Here is a 21,310-nt window from a genome sequence, read left to right on the forward strand (position 1 = left end):
CTAAGCCATCCCTCAGTTTTGTATGTTACAGTTTTCTAATTTTATAGTTTTCTAATTCTTTTTTTTGTACACCGTCTTGATGTATTCTATCAGTTAGCAGTTTGTAAATAATCTCATAAATAAATACACAGAATTCGCACAGCAGCTGACACATTAACGTGCATCTCTTCCAGCCAACGCTGTTAAGAAATACAGACACACATCACATGCAGCCCACACGGCCCAAAGCATGCAGTGGTCCACAAACAAAACGAGGCTCTCATGCTTAAATGACACAAACTCTCCAACATCATTTTTCATATCGGTGGGCATTGTGAGGATCTACCCAATACAAATATGCAAAGAGATAGAATATTGTTCTCTCTTACCCTCCCCATCCCACTCTCCAGCTGACCAGGTTCAAAGCTGGGAAAGGCAAAGAATTGCACCTCGCTTCCTTCCAGCGATGCACCCACTCCCCGTTTTATGGCAGCTGCAGGAAATAGTCTGGGTGGCAAGGGAAACAAGTGTACCTGCTCCTTGATCTCCTCCAGTCCCAGCGTGGCAATGCTGCCTGAAGGCTTCTTCAGAGGGGGCTTGGGGCGTCGTAGGCCATGGGCCACCTTGTCACGGATCACCTGGGGCACAGCAAAAGGCAGAGAGTGGCAGCTCCATGCGTGTTTAAACTCCTATCACTTTGCAGTAGGGAACGTGTGTCATATACACTTGGCAACTCCTGCCAACTTGCATTTTGCGCTATTCCCACTTCGCCCTATGATGTCATCGAGCAAGATTTCTTCCTGGAAAACAACTTTAGAGGCCCTAAGTCCTGCAAGCAGGTAGTCATGAACAGCCAGGCATCCTACATGGACCATAGCAAGCACCTATCATGCAGACTGTGGCTGGAGTTCGCTGAAGCTGTCCAGATGCAGCAGATGTTACCAGCTTGTTCTGTAGTACTGGAGGCAGGGAAGACTTGTGGCTCCCTAGCTATTGTTTGACTCCCAACTCCAAGTATCCCTTGTTCCTCATCCTTGCTCTAGAAGTGGTCCAGGTGCTGGTTATTACCACCTTGGGGGGATAGCATAGCCTGTGCTGACGGCAGGTAAACTCATTGAATTTAGGACAACATGGAGAGTTTGCCAGCTCTGCGTAAGGTACCAGCAGTTAACAGTACAGCACTATCTTAGTGGGGGGTGCCAAAGCTATAGGTTCCCCCTCGATACAAGCTCTAAGCTCAGCCCAGTACAAAGTCACAACTAATGCAACAAAAGACCCTTTCTTTCTCCCCTAGGTGGGCCCTCACCTCATAGATGTAGTCCAAGATTTCCAGGACAGTGAGGACGCTGGCCCCGATGAACAGGCCCATTTGGCCTCCAATGTCCCCTGGCAGAAAAGGAGGCAGTTAGGGCAAGGAAGACGATGGTGAAAAGCAAGTCATCTGCTGGACCCTGAGCACTGGGAAGGCCTCTGCAGGGAGGAGGGTGACCGGGCCTCAGGCAGGATCCCTGCTGCTTTTATTGAGTATCAGGGAATGGGAGAGGGAGAAATGGTGACTGAATGCGGTGGCCTGGGGAAAGGCAAGAGAGTGAGCAGCAGGAGCATTGGTATGACTTTGCTTTCCTTCAGGGTTAGCTTCCTGCTTCTTTTGAAAGCAATGGGCACCAGGGCTCTTCTAGCACTGGAGGAAAAGGTTGGAGGAAGACCTCATGGAGAGGATGAAGTAGGTGTGAGCACAGCTGCTATGGGAGTAGTACCTCCCTGCACACTGGTTGGGTGCCCAGCAGGGAGTAAGGCAGCACAGGCCTCAAAGTGTGGTGTGTCAGGGAGAAGGGGGGTGGGGCTCTATAAAGTCCAGGCCAGGCGCCTTCTTGGTGTGGCGGCTTGTCAAAAGAGGGAACTGCTGCTGGGCCTGCATTGCTGGCACCACCAGTGATGGAGTCCAGGAGTAAGTACTGCAGCAAACAGCCAGAGATGCTGTCAGATGACAGGGAAAGGCCAATGAGGTGACACCTGTGTTCCCATAAAAACTTGGGATTTTGGTGAGCCCACGTCATGTCTCTGTCTCGGCAACATAAGGTGTGAATCACAAACAAGTTCTTGCCCATTTGCCTGCCTGCCTGTGTAGCTTCCTTCTCGAAGCTTGCTTTGCCTCAAGAGCACTAGCCCTAACCAAAGGAAGGTGGCAGGTAGAGGAGCAGATTCACTCACCCAGAAGCCCTGCCAGGTTGTATGCCCTCTTCTGCTCAATCGCCTCATAGTTCAGTGCCTCAAAGAAGATGTCCAGCACCAAGAAGTTCTCCCTAAGGGGAGTTGGGGAGGGGAGAGAAAGGATTCAGAGGCTGAGCCGGCTCATATATTCCTCCAACCCAGTTTCCTCCTAGCCCATTTTTCTTTATAATGTTCTGGTGCTTCTCCCACAGCCTGTGGGCTGCGCATCAGCAAGAGGGCACTCACCGGATGTAGGTCTCATTGCGGTTATACTTGCGAGCAAGGTACCGGGCCGAGCCCTTGTTGGGCATGCGCACCATGGAGATCTCCTTGCCGTAGCGGGTCAAGTTGCAGGGCGTGGGGCAGACACAGCGCTCCTGGGAATCCTCAACTGCTGTATCTGTGAGCAGAGAGCCGCACGTCAGGCAGGAAAAGAACACTTTGGAACAGCAATCAAATGAGCCATTGCCTGCTCATCCCTGCCATGGCAAAAGACCCACAGCCTATTGAGGCAATGTCTCATGGTCTAGAAATCCTCTTGGGACTCCCGTTGGGATACGAACACGTGTCTGAGAGGGTCAGTGGAGCCCTCGATGCAGCCCAACAACATGCCTCTCCATCACACCCCAGGGTGACAGCTGCCCTCCTCTCCTCTGTACCAGCCCACTAGACCCCAGCTGAGAGATTGTGGTATTAGCCTCCCTGACTCTTCCTCACAAACCACCATCCTAAACTTGCTTGACTTATGATAGAACTGTTAATTTGTTTTTATTGGACCAGTTTTTGTAATGTTGTATATTGTTGTTTTCCCCCTCTGATTATTACTTTCTTTCCTGCTCTGGTATTGAAAATATTCCATGAAGAGCACACTATAAACGCTGTAAAACAAACAACAAAACAAACAAAAACTGTTCAGCCTTATCGCTTAATGGCTTAAGCCATCAAACACCCAGCTGTGTCTACAACAATTAATAGGGGTTCCCCTTCCGTTCTACCGGCTGACCAGATCCTCTCCCCCCAGGTCTCTCAACAGGCTGCTCAGTATCTGCTGAAGCACTTACCTAGTGTATGGTCCGCACATTCAATGTAAACGTTGGGCGAGCAGATGGTTTCGTTACCTGATGGAGAAGGACCTGGTTAGTGAGATACAGAGTTGGGTCCTCTCCTCACCCCAATTCAAGTTCATGCTGTTACTCGGTGGTGTTAAGAGAGAAGGTTGGTCACTTCATTAGGCAATTATAGGCAAATGCCTAGGATTGCTGACGGAAGGGCTTCCCCCTTGCAGATTGCTGTTTGCTCTGATTCAGCAGTAAAAACAAGGGTTTTCCCAGGGAAAGTGCAGAGACAAAAAACAAAACAAAACCACTCGGACACAGAGCTTTGAAGCCTAGAAATGCAGCACAAAAGGAAGTCTGGATGAGTCCTGAGCTGAGGATGGACTGAAACTTAACAGGGACACTGTTGTAGTAAATTTCCTGTATTGATAAGACGTTCTAGAGTTGGATGGGACCTCAGTGGCCACCTAGTCCAACTCTTCATTGGATACAGGAAATCCACTGCTACGACATCCCTGGTAGGTGACCTTCCAACCTCAGTTTAAAAGCCTCTAATGAAGGAAAGCCCTTCTCCTCACAGCTTCCAAGGCAGTCTGTTTCACTCTCAAACAGTGCGTACAGCCAGGAAGTTTTTCCTAACATTTAGTTGAAATCCCCTTTCTTGTAATCTGATTGGGGTCCTGCCCTCTGGAGCAACAGGGAACAAATTTGCTCCATCATCTATGTGACAGCCCTTCAAATAACTGAAGGTGGCCATTGTACCACCTCTTAACCATCTCTTCTCCACGTTAAACATACATACCCAAGTCCTCCCAGGACTTCATTGTCAGATTGATCGCTCTCTAGACGGGGGTTTGTGGACTTCAGTCCACTTCATGTGATGAGATGCCCTGGAAGGTGGCAGATGGCTGGGGGGGGGGGTGGAGACTGAAGGAGGCAGAACAGCTGCTGGTGTGGAAGGCAAGGAAAAAAACTACAGCCAGCCCAACACATTCCAGGGGCTGGGTCAGAGGAGACATAATTTGAATGATCTTTTCCTAAGGTGCTCACATGCCTGCATGGAGTCACTATGGAGGGTCACACTTCTGCTCCAGTAGGGAGATCTCAGGGCAAAGATCTGCGCTATGGGCAAGTTGAGTCACAATTACCAGGGGCTTATGCAAGAGAGTCTCTTCTCCCACAAGTAACTTGAGTGTGTCAGGGATCCTAATACCCAAGAAGGCATAGAATATGGCAGTGCAAGGAGGCTGAGAGCAGGGTGGGCCCATAGAGGGTATGTGGGAGTGCTACCTCTATGTCTCCCCCAGCTCCTGTCTCTTTAATAACTGTATGACACACACAAAATTTTTCCTGGCACACAGATGGATTATGGGGAAAGCTTCACTTGCTTTGCTGCCAAATGTCTGGCTGCTCCATTAAAGGAACAAGAGCAGTCCAGGAAAATGACAACAGTGTCAAAATAGCACATGGCAGAAATGAATTCATATTCCAGCACATCAACGAGGCAGCAAAAGGAGAGAGTCCTGGAGTCCGTGGGACTTAAGGGGAGGGGTGGTGGTGGGTCACCTTACCTGGCATGTGCACCATGCGGCACTGGCAGTTCCGCACCACAGCCTCCTTCTCGCACTGCAGCCTGCAAGCAGCAATACTGTAGCTCTCGTAGCCGGGCAGAACCTGTTCCCCCTTCACGCTGGCCCGGCAGCTGCCCCAGGGCTGGGGCAGGTACGTCAGCTGCAGGAGAAGGCGGGCAGGCTAAGAGCCAAGAGAAAGTGGCGCCCTGGCCAGCTGGGGGACCAAGAATGCCTCTCTCAATGCGGCTCTGGGGCAGGGAGTTTTGCTCTCACTGAAGCCCATTTCCCAGCTCAGCTCTCCAGTCCCTATCCGCTCCCAATGTCCCACAAGCTCTGCTGTTAATAACCCTAGTGGTGCTTGGTTCCCCCCCCCCCCATCAGCATGGAAGTTCAAACCCATGCATGAGGCACCACCAGTGAGCTCTGTATTAATGGGAATACAGTTGCATCAGATTTTTCTTGACATTTCGGAGTGTGCACGCTTTGTACTCTCACTACAGATCTGCAGAATGAATCTAACAGTTTTCATTTGAGCCTTGGAAAAGGGCAGTTCTTCATACAGATCAAGTGCAGTGGCTAAGGAAGTCTGCAGTTCAAATCTCAAATCAAGAACATGCTCCCATAAGGAAGTCATTGTCCTCACAGCCTCTGCACTCTTTCCCCTTCCAATGTGCTCTATTAAGACACCAGCCCAACTTACAGGAATGTTGTGTAAGGGCTAGAGAGATACAAGTACTCAGTACCTTGTACTACATTATCAATAACGTGAACCTTGAATACTTGAAATGTGCTATATAAATACTAAGCATAAGCCCTACAAAGGAAGGTGATTGGTGTGTGAGGGGGTGGTATTTCAAGATCAATATCTAATGAGAAAGCCTACATGATGTGATGTGATCAACTTCTTTCTGGCAGATGCTGGCAGAATGCAAAGAAATGAGCCTTCAAATGACAAATGTTGATTTAACACTTTTTTACGGTGATTTTTTCTTTCATTCATTGTAATGCTGTGGAATTCTTTGATGAATAATCAGAGTTGCCACCCGGCTAGATGGAACGAGGATTGCTCATCTGCATATGCCAATTCATTGATATGTATGAAAAATTTTAAACTGCTCATTGCCTTGTGCTGAAGCTGAGCTAAAATTAAAACAAAGCTAGGTAGAGTTTAATTTGAACATGGTGGAGGAAGGAAATGAGGCACTAAATTGACACAGTTCAATGCAATTAATGTAACGTCTGATAAAGGAATGCTTCTAAAAGGACGGCAGCTGTCTTGCATTTTTTTGGGTCTGAAATAAGCTTCTGCAATTCATTCTGATTATGGGAACTGTGTTTTGCCATTTCAGATTTTCCCTCTGATTCCAATGCCTGTGAAGAAACAATCATTTAAGGTGGGAAACTCAATAGTGCACCCAAACCCTGCAGAAAGCAGGACTAAATTCATCACACATTGACTGAGGCACGGAGAGTTCAATCCTGCCTGGTCGCTATCTTCCCCCAACCCTGCAGGCCAACCTTGACAGGTGGGCAGGACAATCCACACATCAATCATATGACATCATTATGACATCATATGATTGATGTGTGGGTGGTCCTGCCCACCTGACAAAGATTGCCGGTTGGGAAGGGGGTAGATAAAGATCTGACCTGATGAGCCAAAAAGGCTGCCCGCTCCTGATTTAGGCATTTCTTCCCGGAACACTGAGAAAATCAGCACCTTGTATTTACACTACAGATTTATATTGCTTTTATGTCATATTAACTTTCATGGCTCCCCCAAAGAAACCTAGGAATTGTAGTTTGGTTAGGTGCTGAGATTTTTCTCTCCTAAGATCCTTATTATTCTATTGAATTACAAATGTCACGCTTCCCTGGAAAGATGGAATAACCATTAAACCAGTTTAAGTGTATAGATTTGCTTCTCCTCATTAGAAAGCACAAAACAATCCCTGCAAAAGATCTGTAAACACTTCAGTGTCTTCATTCAAACTGCATTAGAGTTAGCTGAGAAGTTGTGGAGTTTGCTGAATAGCATTAAGATGTGCTGTGCTGCTGGGTTTTTCCCCAGATGTCAGCAAGCAGACCTATCATTTATATTTAACTTCTCTGCAAGCAATGATCTGATTTTTTAAAAATCCTGGTTGACCCATGGTCTGGCCTGCTAAGTGGAGGTCACTGTAACAGCATCACATCTGGTTGCTATCTACAGGCTAGGGTCTGGTGGGAGAGATGTTGAGGTTGTCCAGTTCTCCTCATTCCAACTAGCCCGAATGAACCAGACCTGGTAAGAGTCCTGGGTCCTAGGCTACCAAATGCCTGTTACAGTGACATTCAAGTCCAGATCCTTTTGGGATGTTTGACTAGCATGTCATTAAAGCCACTGCTTAGTCCTCCTCTCTAACAGCTCATAGGGAGGTTATAGGGATAAACATTCACTGACTGGGAGCCATGCTAATCCTTACCTCTTTGCTCAATGTGGCTATGGCACTTTGCATCTACCTGTCCCTGCCAGAGGCATATCTCTCTATGCCCCCTTACTGTTATCAGACCCCACACAATCTCCAGTCTCACTTTCCCCGAAAAGCTGGAGCCCTTTTCTCCTCCCAGCCCTGCACTCATCTTCCCTTGTCTCATGGTCTTTACCCTCTGCTCCTGGCAGGACACAAAGGTCTGGAAACCTGGAGAGACTCCAAACCCCAGTTGGTGGATGTAGGGTGGCTCATCTTGGCTGTGGATCTGTACTCGGATTCCAGCTTCAAATGATGTCTCATCTGCAAGGGGAAGGAATGAGGCCATAGTTAAGGAAGGTTTTGCTAGACCTTAGCTGAATAAATTTAGCCATGTAATTTAATGAGATCTTCATGTCTATCTTTTGCATTCATACATCCCTGTCCTTTCCAACCGTTGTGAGCAGAGTAGCTGATTGACGCCTAATCAAGTGGGGACTCTTGATTTTATTAAAAGCATTAGTAAAACAAACAGCTCTGGTTACTGCTATGTATTAAAATTTTTAAAAAATATCACAAATGTGCTGCCAGGAGCATCCATTTGAATTATCCAGCACATCAGTGTCTTAAATGATAGTATGTGCAAACTGGTGACATTTTTTTAAATTGTAATATACAGTATAGTAATTAGGGCATCTGGTTGTTTTATGAATGCTTTTTATGTTTGTATATTTGTAATGAATAATTTTCTTATTGTGCTTCCTAACTCTTTGATTAGGGTGTAGAACTTGATTTTTTTTAGGTGTTCTTTCCCATGAAAAAATGTTGGTGAACCTCTAGTTACTTTCACGAATCTGCAGCTAACCCCTCCTGCTCACTCCCACTGGCTTCTGGGGGCAGATTGTGACATCAATGAGCCATATAAGAGGGAATCTGTTATCAGGAGAGTGAGGACTGAGGTAGGCAGAGAGAAGGGGAGCTGGGGAGCAAGGAGATTAGAGCTGCTGGTACAGTGACTCCATCATCTTAGCTCAGTAGCAGAACAGATGTTCTGCATCCTGAAGGCACTAGGTTCAATCCCTGACATCTCCAGGCAAGGCTGGGAATACCCCTCCTCTGAAACCCTGGAGAGCTTCTGAAATTCAGAATGGGCAATAATAAACTGTATCAGGCGTGGGAAGCCTTTTTCAGCCTGATGGTTGTTGCCTCATGGGAAACCTTTTCCAGGTGTCGCAGGCCAGTGATGAGCAGGGTAACGGAAGTCCAGTCCCACACAAGTCAGAGGTTTCTATGCCTTCATCGCTCCATCCAGGCAAGTGAAAGGCATTATTGCAGTTCAAGGACACATTACAGTCGGGCAAAAGAAATGAAGGTGGTTGTGGACCATGGCTGTGAGGGATGTGGCCTGGGAAGAATTCCTAGGGACAGTCAAAGGCCTGGAGGGCTGCACTTGGCCCCCAGGCCTGAGCAACCCCCCCTTGCGCTAGAAGGCGCAATTGTCTAATTTGTTGTAGGGCAGTGTCCTATGTTTCTACGTCCTTTCCTCTCTCCCAACACTCTCCCAGCTCTTACTGGTCTCTCTCCAGATGGGCAGGTACTCCTCCTGCTGGATGTCCAACATAATCTCCAACCCGTTGCCCATCCCACTCTGGCGAGTCACTCGTGGTTTGTTCCGGTCGCCATTGAATGTGTAGCACTTCCCATAGCGTGTGTAGACCTGGGGAGAAAGGGGCAGATTAGAGAAAGGGCCCATCATGCCTAGAAGCCCAACAAACACTGTGCATGCCAACGTAGCCAGAAGGAGCAGGAAGCTTCCCCATTCAACTCTGTCAAGGCCTTTGACCCATAATTGGAACAACCCCTCTGCTATTCCAGCATCTGGCTTATCCTTTACTCTACCTCCATTTTACCATGGCTTCTTCCCCTGACAAGATCTATGAGCTCTGCCTGCCTAAGTTGTAAGCCCTACAAGGTACTGGGGGAGAAGTTTCTCAGGCATAGGAGATATCTGGGTATAAAAATCCTGCCTGAACCCAATACACCATATAGCTGGAAGGAGGGAGGCACACACAACTGAAAAAGAGGGTGTCAGATTCTTCAGAGAGTCAGAGGACATGTCCCGCTTGCAGTCTTCCCAAAGGCACCTGGCTGTCCACTGTGACAAACAGCAGGATGGACTAGAGAGGCATTTGATCTGACCCAGCACAGCTCTTGTGAGTACATGGCATACATTGTATTTCAGGAAATAAGTGGATAAATGGTACTTGACCCTTGGAGACTAAGTGGGGGCAGGACAGTGGTGGGGAGATACAGCTTCAGAGGCAAAGAATATACCAGCAGGGCCACTTCATCTCAGGACAAGGTTGGGACTGAAAATAACCAAGGGGAATAAACCTCAAAGTCAGCGTCTGATACATCACCTGTGTTGGTCCCAAGCTGTGATGGCGCCCCCTCCCACATCAAGGACCCTCAAAAAGCCCAGCTGCTCCCTCAAATCATTCAGAGACAAGCACTTCCCGCTTTGTGTTTACCAGGTTGGGTCAGGATACTGACCCCAATCACTCTACAGCAACTAACTCTTTCTTTGGCCGCCACTATTCTGGTGGTACTGAACCCTTTGGGATCCATCAGCAATATTTTAGGATTGGTTTATTTCTACAGTGTCCAGATACACACAATAATTTGACCGTCTTAGGTCAACACCTTAAGCCACACAGAAATTAACAGTTTGTGCCAAAGCAAGCAAGTAGTTTTTTAAAGTGAGATGATAATAGGTACAAGAGGAATGCTGTTAAAAACACTAGGGAGAAGCAATATTGATCGGCGGAAAACAAAACTAACATAACCGATATTTCTTTCTCAAACATCCCCCCCCCCAACAAACCCAGTATACTTAGATCTAACTTTAGATTTCATAGTACCTCAGTCCATTGCAGTGGGACTCATCACTTGTAGCAGAAAAACCACCCACTGCCACAAAACATTTACCTTGTCTGCCTCAAGCCTTGTAATTCTCTCTTCCTCCTTCTGGGCTGCCCCATGAGGTCTCCCTGCCCTCTCTCTTATGAAATTCCATCAGCCTAAGCCGCCTTAGGGCATCACACAATAACCAGGGAGCAGGGCTGTGTTGCTGGCCCTTGCTTGGCATTGGGTACACTGCTGAGCTTCCCCTGAAAGTCTTTCTGTTGGCATGGACATCTGTACTGAAGAAACCTCCACGTGACAGCTTGTGCTATTGATGCAGAAGGCCGCCTTGGATGGGGTATAATCATCATCTTCTTCATAATTGGGACACCTTTCTGGTTGGAAGTGCCAATCACCTGGAAGCCTCCACACTAGCAACTGCTCGTGTGTAGGCTTCTTCAATGCTTATATCTATGAACAACCATCCTGGAGCAGGATCATCAGAATGCCTGGTGGCAGAGGCAGGACCAGCAACATTGTGCTGCTCTCCAATAATTGCACAATGTTCTATTCACACAACTGACACATGCAGGTGACTCTAGCTTATCCACTTTCCCTATCTGTGATAAGCACCCATTCACAAAGTATGGCTTCAATGAGTATTTTTCAGACTTCCACCCTGCAGGAGATATTTTCCAGAGTGATTCATCTGCCATGGAACTCCTACACATTGCAGATGCTGGAGCATGTTCCAAGGTGCAGGCAATCCCAAAAGAAGCCTGTGTGTGTGTGTGCGCGCCCCTGACTGTCACAGTCACTTTGGACCAGCTGCCAAGTCAAATGGGACTAAGAGGATAAGGGGAGCAAATACCCTCATGGCAACAGATCCTGGCTGTTGCAAGTGCTATGTTTGTTCTGCAGCTCAGCAACACAAATCTTGAAGCCAATTGCCTGATGATCAAAGAGAGGCAGCAACAGTCTAGATTGAGACTCTGGCAAGCGGATGAATGTTGTCTCCCCACAACATAGGAAGGAACTGAACCCAGGGACTTTTGCAGAGTCAAAGCGAATGGACCACAAGTTTTCCTGACGGAGGCTCTGCTATATCTTCATCTAGGGTGCCGTTTGCTCCCTTGCATCTGCACCCGTAGGGCACACAAGTTGAAACCTTTTAATTCTGGATTGATTTGTTACCACCAACCAATTCAAGCTGCTAATGCAGATGAGAGCTGCTGCACTGCTATTCAAACATGCATTGAAAAAGCAAACATATCCTCCAACTCTTCCCTGTCCCCTATTGCATATACACACAAAAATTGATTCCAAGTGTTTTAAGAAGGATGTAATCTGTTTTCCTGACTATTCATCCTTGCAGCCTCTTTACCCCTCCTCCCCAGGTCCTGGTGCAGAACGGAAGCCACTCACAGGGGTGAAGTCTTGGGCTCCGCAAGGTTTGCCCTGGAAGTGGCAATCCAGCAGCATGTCCTCAATCTGATGTCCCATGCGATGGAAGAAACTCTCCATTGTATGTGGAGAGAGGCGCGATGGCAGGAACCGGGTGTAGTTGGCCAGGCGGCTAAGCCAGGGGCGCTGCTCTTCTGGCAACTCCTCCAAGACGCTGGGAAGCAGGGAGTGGTTCTTGTAGGTCAACCCCAGCCAGTGTCCTACTGAGTACAAATCCGGCCTGGTGAGCTGGAGGAAGCGTGCTGGGTTGTGGTTGCAGAAGGTGACCGCTGGGAACTGCATCCAGGGGGACCAGCTCATGCGGGCTCTGGTGTGCACCGGTTTAGCATGCAGGTACTGTATCCGGTTGGCTGACCATGTGCACAGCAACCCCAGCGATGTCAAGAAAGCCCCGCTCCAGAACAGACGCTGTGCCCAGGACTGCTGGCGTGAGCCCATGTAGTGCAGCCCATGCAGCTTGGTCGCACGCAGGAAGCGCGAGGTGAGCTGAGCCAGGGAGCCGTCCAAGTTGGGCACAGGAGGGGACCCATCTGGGCAGCAGGACAAGGGCATCTTCACCACAGCTGAGAGACCCCCGGCTCAACGGATGACGTTGGGCAGAGCGGAGCCCTGAGGCTGAGTGTCCTAGATCTTCCCAGGGGCTCCACCCGAGGGAAGTCAATATTCTCATCTGCAATGTTTTGCTTTCTGCAGGGAGCCCCCGTCCCCTCCACCACAGTGAGCCAATTGTGTCAGATGCCACTGGCTGCTCTGTGATGAGCGAAGGAAGGGGTGGATCCCAGCATCACCCCTCCCTTTGCCCTTAATACTTCAAACACCCGTTTCTATCTCAGGTAAGAGAGGGCTGAAGGTGCTGTCGCATCTCCTGGGGACGGGGTGTGTGTGTGCATGAATCACCTCACATTATTTGTTTTTTTTAATTGCCTACAGTAACTTTGTGTTCGGCCAGTGCACTCAGCAATTACCTGCTAGGCAGGACCCCTCCGCAATACAGAACACTTTTGCCCCTAGGCATTCTTAGCCTGAGCTACCCTCTGGGTTGTGTCTAAATTGCTAGGTTTGTGTGCCAGATCCCCTGCTTGCCAGTTCCAAAGGATTCTGTGTCTGCCTCTCAAAATCAAATCTCTTGGGCCTATACCCAGTGTGATCGACCCCTTAGCCAAGCCCAATACATCTGCAGAGACAGAGTTAGGGGACTGCAACCAGTTCAGTCACACTGAGTGCAAAGCCTTGGGAGGCGCCGCAACTATGATACAGTGGTACCTCGGGTTATATACACTTCAGGTTACAGACGCTTCAGGTTGCATACGCTTCAGGTTACAGACTCCGCTAACCCAGAAATAGTACCTCGGGTAAAGAACTTTGCTTCAGGGTGAGAACAGAAATCGTGCTCCAGCGGCGCGGCGGCAGTGGGAGGCCCCATTAGCTAAAGTAGTGCTTCAGGTTAAGAACAGTTTCAGGTTAAGAACAGACCTCCGGAATGAATTAAGTACTTAACCCAAGATACCACTGTATAGAATTGAAGGTGAGAGGCGGGGGGGGGGGGCAGAAATTTGAGACCCCAAGGTCTGCCACTAACATCTTCCCCTCCCTGCGATTTGATTTAGAACCCACAACATTCCGGATTCTATGCTTCCTCCACCTCAGTCTTATGCACCTGCACCACTTGCCAAAAGGACCATTTAATCAATACGGCCTCCACTATGTGGGAGGGGGAGCTTGTCTACAGCGTTCAAAGGGAACCACTGTCATTTCACTGCAGATACTTTGGCAGCACAGAAGCCTCGTTTGCAAGTGTGATGCAGTGACAAGAGTTTTACAGGGTGTCCTCCCCAGCACCAAGCACAGCAGAGTATTGAGTTTTCAGAGGCCCTTTATGAATGTCAAGAGCCTGAAACTACTAGCGTCCATTCAGCTGAGTAGCCCAGGAGTGTGTGGTGTGGCTCTCAGGAACACAGCGGCTTGTACCACCCCCACTCTTAAAGTGATTGGTAGCCAAGGTGGTGCCTTCCAGATATTATTGGACTCCCACTCCCATCAGTCCCAGCCAGCATAGCCATTGGTCAGGAATGAGGGAGCTGTAGTCCAACAACATCTGGAGGTCCACAGGCTTCCCCCCCCCCATGCACTGCATTTTGTTAACTGTGTGTGTGTTCTGATCCATGTATATGATGCACTTTTTTATGCCAATAAAGGAGATGGATTGATTGTTGGAGAATACTCCCCCGAGGGACTATTCAATGAAATGTCCCTCATCCCTACCTTAATTCGCCCATGAATAGGTGGAGAACTGAATACCACTATAAGAAGTTGTGGGCTTGGCTCTTGCTTTTTCTAGTCCTTCTCTCCACTATTTCACCCAAGGATTTCAAAATAGCACACAGAAGTTTCCCCTCTCCCCACTTTATCCTCAGAACAACCCTGTGAGGTAAGTTAGGCTGAGAGACTATGGCTGGCTCAAGGTCACTCAGTGAGTTTTCTGGCTAAGAGAGGACTTGAATACTGGTTTCCCAAGTTTACCCACTGCTTTTGGAGGGGGGGGGGCTTCCTCAGCTGCTGGGGAATTCTGCCTTCCCAATCCACTCTACTCTGGGAGAATATTCAGCAAAATCCCTTCCCTCCAACTTTGCTACCAGCAAATAGAGAGGATAATTTTGAGAGGCCTTTTTTGCTCAGACTTAGAATATGTCACTTGGTGTCACAGAACAGGCAGTAAGGGTATCATGGACAGAATAATTCAGACGACAAGTCCCCAACCCTCTTTTCAAATCCAGCTGAGAAAAACAGGAATCAAACTTTATGCTGTATCAAAGTTCTCTATGGCCACGCCTGACAGGCAATGGCAACGTACAGGCCTGAGGCTCTCTTGTCATGGCTCCGTGCCTCTTTCCTTCTCTGCCGCCCTACCACATTAACCCAGCACAGTTTGAACCCATTCTGATGCCATTCTGTGAAGTTTTCCCATCCTCCCTTTCCTTCTCTTCCTCTCCTCTCCTCCCACCCCAGCCCCTTGCCTCTGTGGGCTAAGCTTTACTTCTGCAAAGCTGTACTGCTCCCAATAAGATACATATACTTTTCCTTTTCAGGCATCTATGCTGAACCCTTAGGCATCAAGGGTAGGGCCAGGGTGGGGGGTAGGGTGCATCACCTTCTCATGATTAATTGTGAAGAGGGTTCACATCAGCTCAGTTCACTGCCAGATTCTGGTGTGGGGTAAAATACACTGTCAGTTTCTCTCAAACTTGGCCATACTGACCCCATCCACAATTATAGCATCCCCTCCTCCACCACTGAGACAATTCCTACTCCACTGGGTAAGGAAGGGCCTGTGGCTCAGAAGACCCACTTGCCACACAAATGAGGAGGGAGACAATGTCTCCCAGCAATCTGACAATGGCAAAGACTTTCCTAGGGCTTATTAAACGCTTCCCATATGAATATTAATCTGTTCCAGTGGAATGTCAATGGCTCGCCTTGCAAGGTCATCTCCAAGAACTTGAGGCCCTCAGATGAAGCTAAATGATGGAAGATTCAGGACAAACATTAAAAAAATAAATAAATACTTATTCACACAGCACTTACAGTTACATTTAGGAATACACTCACACAAGAAATGGTATTGGTTACCCATTTTAAGAGGATAAAGCTACTAGCCACAATGGTTATGTTCTATCTCCACTGTTGGAAACAGCAGGAGGAATTCAGCATAGCACTATGGCAATTGTTCTTTCAGTGCAAGCTTTTCAGCTTGTCAGATGGAACAACACCCCCCAGCTCCGATGTGCAGTTTTGGGGGTTCTCCTGATCTCCCCCATACCAATTGTGTGTGTGTTTGTATGTATGTGCAGGGGTATGGGAAGCCCCACCATGCTAATGGAAGTCCTTGCCCTGGCTTCCTCTAGTGCAGGGGTAGGCAACCTAAGGCCCAGGGGCCAGATGCGGCCCAATCACCTTCTCAATCCGGCCCGCAGATGGTCCTTGCATCAGCGTGTTTTTACATGAGTAGAATATGTCCTTTTATTTAAAATGCATCTCCGGGTTATTTGTGGGGCAAAGGAATTCGTTCATCCCCCCCCCCCCCAAATATATAGTCCGGCCCTCCACAAGGTCTGAGGGACAGTGGACTGGCCCATGACTGAAAAAGGTTGCTGAACCCTGCTCTAGTGGGACTAGTTAGTTGAATTCCACTCAGTATACCTCTGGGTACCAGTTGCGGGTGAGCAAGAGTGGAGAGCGAGTGCCATTGCACTTAAGTGCTGCTCATATTCTCCCCATAGGGATCTGGTTGGCCTCTGTGAGAACAGAATACTAGGCTAGATGGGACACTGGCCTGATCCACATTTGCTAAGGAGGTGACAAATCTAATGAAGAAGGCATGTTGGGCCTGCCACAGGGCACAGAACACCGGCCCCCACAACATCACTTGTCACAGTCTCTTTATGCACCTGCCTGCTGGTGCTGCCCTATTCCTCCCCCTCAAAGCCCTTCCTATCTGTTTCAGTTGTTCCTGTCACTCCCAGAGGCTCTCGAGTGGCTGCCTGCCAGCTTGCCCCCTGTCTAGCTTGCAGGTTGCCTAACGAGCCCTTCCTGATTACACACTCCACTCATTACCGCCCTAATTCTGCATCACAATTAATTGTGGTAATTAATAAATATTGATTACAGCCAACAATTGGAGCTGATCTCCCTCAGTAATTAAGCATTGCGGAGGTACAAGCCTTTTTCTGTTTCTGACCTTCCTTTCCCCTTCAAGGCTGTGGGAGGCAGCATTTAAAAACCCCGCACCCTGAAGGCTGGAGGGTGCCAGGGTGCAAACGAAGCTTTGGGATTTGTTCATCCCCTAACAAGGAGTGTATGGTGTTTGCAGTCAAAGGGGCCCAGGGCTGCTTTGGAAAACTGCTCTATGCTTAATAGGCTGCCAACTATTCAGGCCCTTCAGCTAGGGTTGCCAACTTTTATTTCGGGAAGAGCTCTTGTGCCTTTAACAGTTTTATCTGTCGAGCTTGTCATGTAGCTGCTAAAGCCATGTAGTCATATCAGGAGCAAAAGGTCACAATCCCAACTTGGGTTCACAGAATTCTAAATAGGGAATAGAAACCTTATCAAATGGGGAGCACAAGTGTATTCTGAGCACCTTTAAAAGAAGGAGACCCATCCACACACTACATTCTTAGAGGCACACCTGTCCTTAGTGTGCACAAAATAATGTACAGCGTGAAGGTTACATGTAGCATGCAAGGATACTTGCCAAGGGCCCACAATTGGATACAGCTTCCTGTTGAGCATGCACTTGGGTTTGCCTCTCCATAATGTGTGAACTGGACCCAAGATTTGGGCCACCTAATTAATATTTTCCTTGAGTCAGACCCTATCAAGGCTCAGCAGTGGTCTCCCTCCCTCCCATCCTTCTATCATCTATCTATCTATCTATCTATCTATCTATCTATCTATCTATCTATCATCTATCTATCATCTATCATCTATCTATCTATCATCTATCATCTATCTATCTCTGTGAGCTTACGCTAATGTTAGCCAATTCATGATTATTGCCCATTCTGCCAACTGGCACAATTGTCATGGTGCATCCTGCCTCATTTAGTTCCATTTTCATTTTATTACCCTTAGCTTTCCAAGTACTAATCTTTATGTGTTTACAGTTTTTACTTACTTTCTTGTCCTGGAACTGCAAGCTTGGTCTTTTCATTTTTTTAATTATAAACCATGGAGTTTGTGCATTTGTACCAGAACATTCATAACCACACCTATAAATTTGATGTGGTTGTGCAGGAAAGGGGTGGAGGCCTTGAGACAACAATGTGACACTAGCTGGGCTCCAGAATCAGGAAGTAGCTAGGATTACCTTTTGTTAAATAATATTTTTTTTAAATTATCAAGTCATATCTAGGTTATTGAATGTAAACAGGTACAATGACAGAAATCCATTGTAAAAAAATAACAAGGACAGAGGAGGGATGGGAAAGTGATGAGGAAGTAGGGCAGTACAAGATGTCTACTCAAACCAATCTTAGGGAGGTTTGTACCTCTTTAATGATGCTTCAACTTTATGTTTTTATGCTAAGCACAACAGAACAGACCAGTTTAAGAAACCCAGTTCAATAGCTGAGAAAAGAAAGCTCATCAACACTCAATGTGGCTTTAAATTTAATTAATATGGATATAGCCCTTTTTTGTGTGGAATTTCCTTTTTCTTGTGCCATATGTGAATGACTGCAGACTAGCTATATACAAGATCTGCTCATTTACCTTAATGGCAAAACTATAAACTTTATCCCAACATTATCCCAGCTACAGGATATAGGGAACTCTTTTTGATGTGCTAGTGCAAGATTTCTTACTTGGATTCTAACATTGTTGAATGTGATATTTCAGAAACCGGCTTTTGTTTTACATCCTGGTAATCTGAATAGCTGATTTACAGTGAATGAAGGCTGTGATTGGTTATGACTTTTTAATGCAATCCCTCATACTAGATTTTGAGATCTTTAGAAAAAAACATAGGAGGTTCTTGTATTAAAGAAAGGAAAAAAGATGGATCTCTATGTGGACCTTGGCTGTGTCTATGATGGATCTTTGCTGGAAGAGACTCTTGTCAATTTGCATCCATGATGTGACTTGGAACTACAAGTGGGAAGCAGCTGCTTTGGACTTGGATTTCTGGCCTTTGAAAATGTAACCTCTTGTACCAATGCAATGGAAGCTTACTGCCTTGTCAAGCCTTGTCACCGCTTGCCAATGTTCATTAGGATCTTGCTTCTCATTCTGGCTTATTTCCATCTGGCCTGGGAGAGCCGGGCCTGCATTGACTGACGTAGGTTGCAACCCAATGCACATTTATTTGGTTTAGGAAAGTACTACATAACACAATGGAATATATTTCTAAGCAAACATCCACCGAAAGAATGTATTGTTAGGGGGTTGTTGCTGGGGGCAACATTTAGTTTAGGATTAAATGTACTCTTTTTGCTGTTTGGATTGTATTTTTGTCTTTCTATTGTTAGGCCACGGTATGAATTATTAGTGGGTTGTTTAATCTTAGTGCATATTAATGGCAGATGTTTGGCCTTTTAATATTTACATGACTATTAACTATAATGCTTTGAGGTTAGTGAATGATCCTGAAATGTTGGCTGTATTTTATTATGCAAACTTTTCTGATGCTACTGCAAGCTGCTTTGAACATGGTTCACCATGGAAAAGTGGCACATGAGTAAACTACTAAATGGAGGAGGAGGCGGCAGCCAGCTTGCATGTAGTTATTTTTAATTTTCACACTTCTTTAATCCTATGACTTTTTATTTCTGCTTTCTATATTAAACTAGAAAGTTTACTTAAACATACATTTGCTCATTTCTTTTGATATACCATACATCTCCCAGGCCTTAAAATACAGCTGATAAATCATACTCCGATATAGCAAGATGTTCTATGCTACCAAGAACAGTTTGAAGAGATAAGATTATCTCAGGGTCAAATACCAGATTCCGACCTCAATCCAGAGTAATTACTGCACTCTGGCTCTGGTTGGGCCTGCTCTCTGTTCCAATCTGAAATTGACAGTAACTCTGCTGAAGCCCAAATGGGCAGAATAACATCGATTCACTGAATCCAGCATTCTTTAAAACAATCTATCACATGTAGCTATAAGATTAAGCACACATAAGGCATTTACTTGGGTAGGGTCCCATGAGTTCCCAGGTCATTTTTTGGGGGTGGGGTGGGGGTGGAGTTGTTAACCTTGAATATTGGTTCCTACACATGCATTTGTACATCAGTGTGTTTAGGCCATGGATTGTTAGCAGAGAAGTACCATGTGAGAACGATGCAGTGACTTCAGGTTGTTGGGATTCCTGTATGGATCATGAGGGTGGCCATTTGTCCTACTTTAAAGTCTTCTCTCTGAAGGCACTCTCTGTTGGAAGGGTTGTCCACTCCGTCCCCAGTTTAAAGCTGAATAACCCTAGGAAGCGAGCAGGGGCGCTGAAATTGTCCGTCAACAGTGAGCATGTGAGTGGCAGACTGAGCAGACACACATGGCCTTCCCCACCATGGCAAGATAATGATTTAGTAATGATTTCTAAATCTGCATCTATGCTTAAAGCTGTTACCCTAGCATAGATAAGTACTTTAAATGTGCCATGAATCTCTTAAACGTTTGAGCCTGTCTGTTTCCCTTTCCGCAGCTATTACAAACTCCAGCTGTGTTGGTGTTGGACCGTGGCTGCAAGCACAGGAAAAATAGTTGGACTTCTTTCCTCTCATGCCCATGGCTATGTTCCAAAATCTCTCAACAATAGCTGCCTTCTGAAGAATATATACATATAAATATTGGAGGTGGTAATCACCCTTAGTTTGGCCGAGTGAGGAGAGAGATGATGCCCCTGAAACAACAAAAGGATTTCTGACATAAAAGCACAAATGTTCATGTGAAAAAGAGAGGAAGTGGGGTGCAAATAATGGTGGAAAAGAGAATTCAGAGTAGGCTGTGGCACTTCCTTGCACGATCATGAAAAACAAAGAAGCCTTAAACTGCTGGTCTGAATACCCTTATTAGCAAAATTTTCAGCCAAGGCTGGACTTATTTCAAAGTTCAGCAAAACCAGCCTGTGCTCATAGCACCAAGTTTCCAATTAGTCAGCAGGTGGCAGCACTTGCAAGGAGATGGCAACTGTCTATTTACATATTATAGAGTGACTAAGATTTGGACAGATTCCCTCCAACCCCCCCCCCCCCAACTTCCAAACCCTCATGGATTATGATTGTACATTGTGTGTATAATGAGTGTCATGTTTAAAATTGCTGGTTTTAAAATGGCTGCACACACTTACTTCACTTGCGTGGAGCTGCATTTATGTGGCTCCCTGTCACGAATGGTCACTTAAAACATGATTGTGTCCACCACATGTATCCACCTTGCATATTCTTAATTTATAACAAATGGCCCTTAGCCGCAGTCACTGGCCCAATGGGTAGCCCCTATCTGGAGTGTGTCTACCAATCACTGAGCCGTTGCCACTGCACACCTGGTTGTTCAGCTAGGGCTGGACGTTGCGACTGAAGTCCAGAGCCACACAACACAACCACCCAAAGAGCAGCTGATGAAGGCAGAAGTAAACAAGCCCAGCATCAGCACCTAGGCTGAGATAGACATACAAGGGCCCACCAGGCTGACGCTGGTCACAACATTCTCTTTTTGTTTTTAAAAACATTGTACTGTCAGGGGGCAGTAATGATTACAGATGATCATCTAATTATTTATTTACTTAAAAATTATGTTACCCCTTTTTGCAATGAAATGGTGCACTTATTCCCAAGCAAATGTGTTTAGCATCAAGGCAGCAGAAGAAAAGCACCATGTTATTCTGTAGTGCTGTGATTTTAGTGTTGTTGTTTTTAAAAATGTGCAACTGCACATGCTGTAAGAATCCCTTCTTATAATGGGGTTGGCAAACTGGTCTTTTCATTTGGATTTTTTTTTCTCTCTAACGTATCAGAAATGTAGAAGCTGTTTCAAAGCACAGAATGCTGCCAAGGAGGAAAAATATTGTGTGCTTCACAACTGAAGTAAGGCATGGCCTTCTAAAGAGGAGGGGGCGCTAAGAGGACTAAGTCCATAATCTTGAATTAGACAGGGCCACTGTACACACTACAGTTG

General features: G+C 46.7%; 1 protein-coding gene across 7 annotated transcripts in view; it reads right to left on the reverse strand.

Annotated features, from left to right (window-relative positions):
- ASIC4 (acid sensing ion channel subunit family member 4) overlaps nucleotides 1–21,310 on the reverse strand; it is a 208,000-nt gene that overhangs the window by 17,323 nt on the left and 169,367 nt on the right. For 5 of the 7 annotated variants that reach the window (XM_081884146.1, XM_081884148.1, XM_081884149.1 and 2 more), the window contains exons 2-9: nucleotides 8,839–8,983; nucleotides 7,463–7,590; nucleotides 4,817–4,976; nucleotides 3,252–3,308; nucleotides 2,437–2,590; nucleotides 2,191–2,282; nucleotides 1,286–1,365; nucleotides 513–617 (exon numbers count right to left, since the gene is read on the reverse strand). In XM_081884146.1, coding sequence (XP_081740272.1) covers nucleotides 513–617; nucleotides 1,286–1,365; nucleotides 2,191–2,282; nucleotides 2,437–2,590; nucleotides 3,252–3,308; nucleotides 4,817–4,976; nucleotides 7,463–7,590; nucleotides 8,839–8,983 — 921 coding nt within the window. Of the gene's footprint in view, nucleotides 1–512; nucleotides 618–1,285; nucleotides 1,366–2,190; nucleotides 2,283–2,436; nucleotides 2,591–3,251; nucleotides 3,309–4,816; nucleotides 4,977–7,462; nucleotides 7,591–8,838; nucleotides 8,984–11,595; nucleotides 12,249–21,310 lie in introns of those variants that run through there. The other 2 variants (XM_081884147.1, XM_081884150.1) reach the window with 2 other exon arrangements.

This window comes from Podarcis melisellensis (assembly GCF_964234715.1).
Source record: "Podarcis melisellensis genome assembly, chromosome: 1".
Classification (NCBI taxonomy): domain Eukaryota; kingdom Metazoa; phylum Chordata; class Lepidosauria; order Squamata; family Lacertidae; genus Podarcis; species Podarcis melisellensis.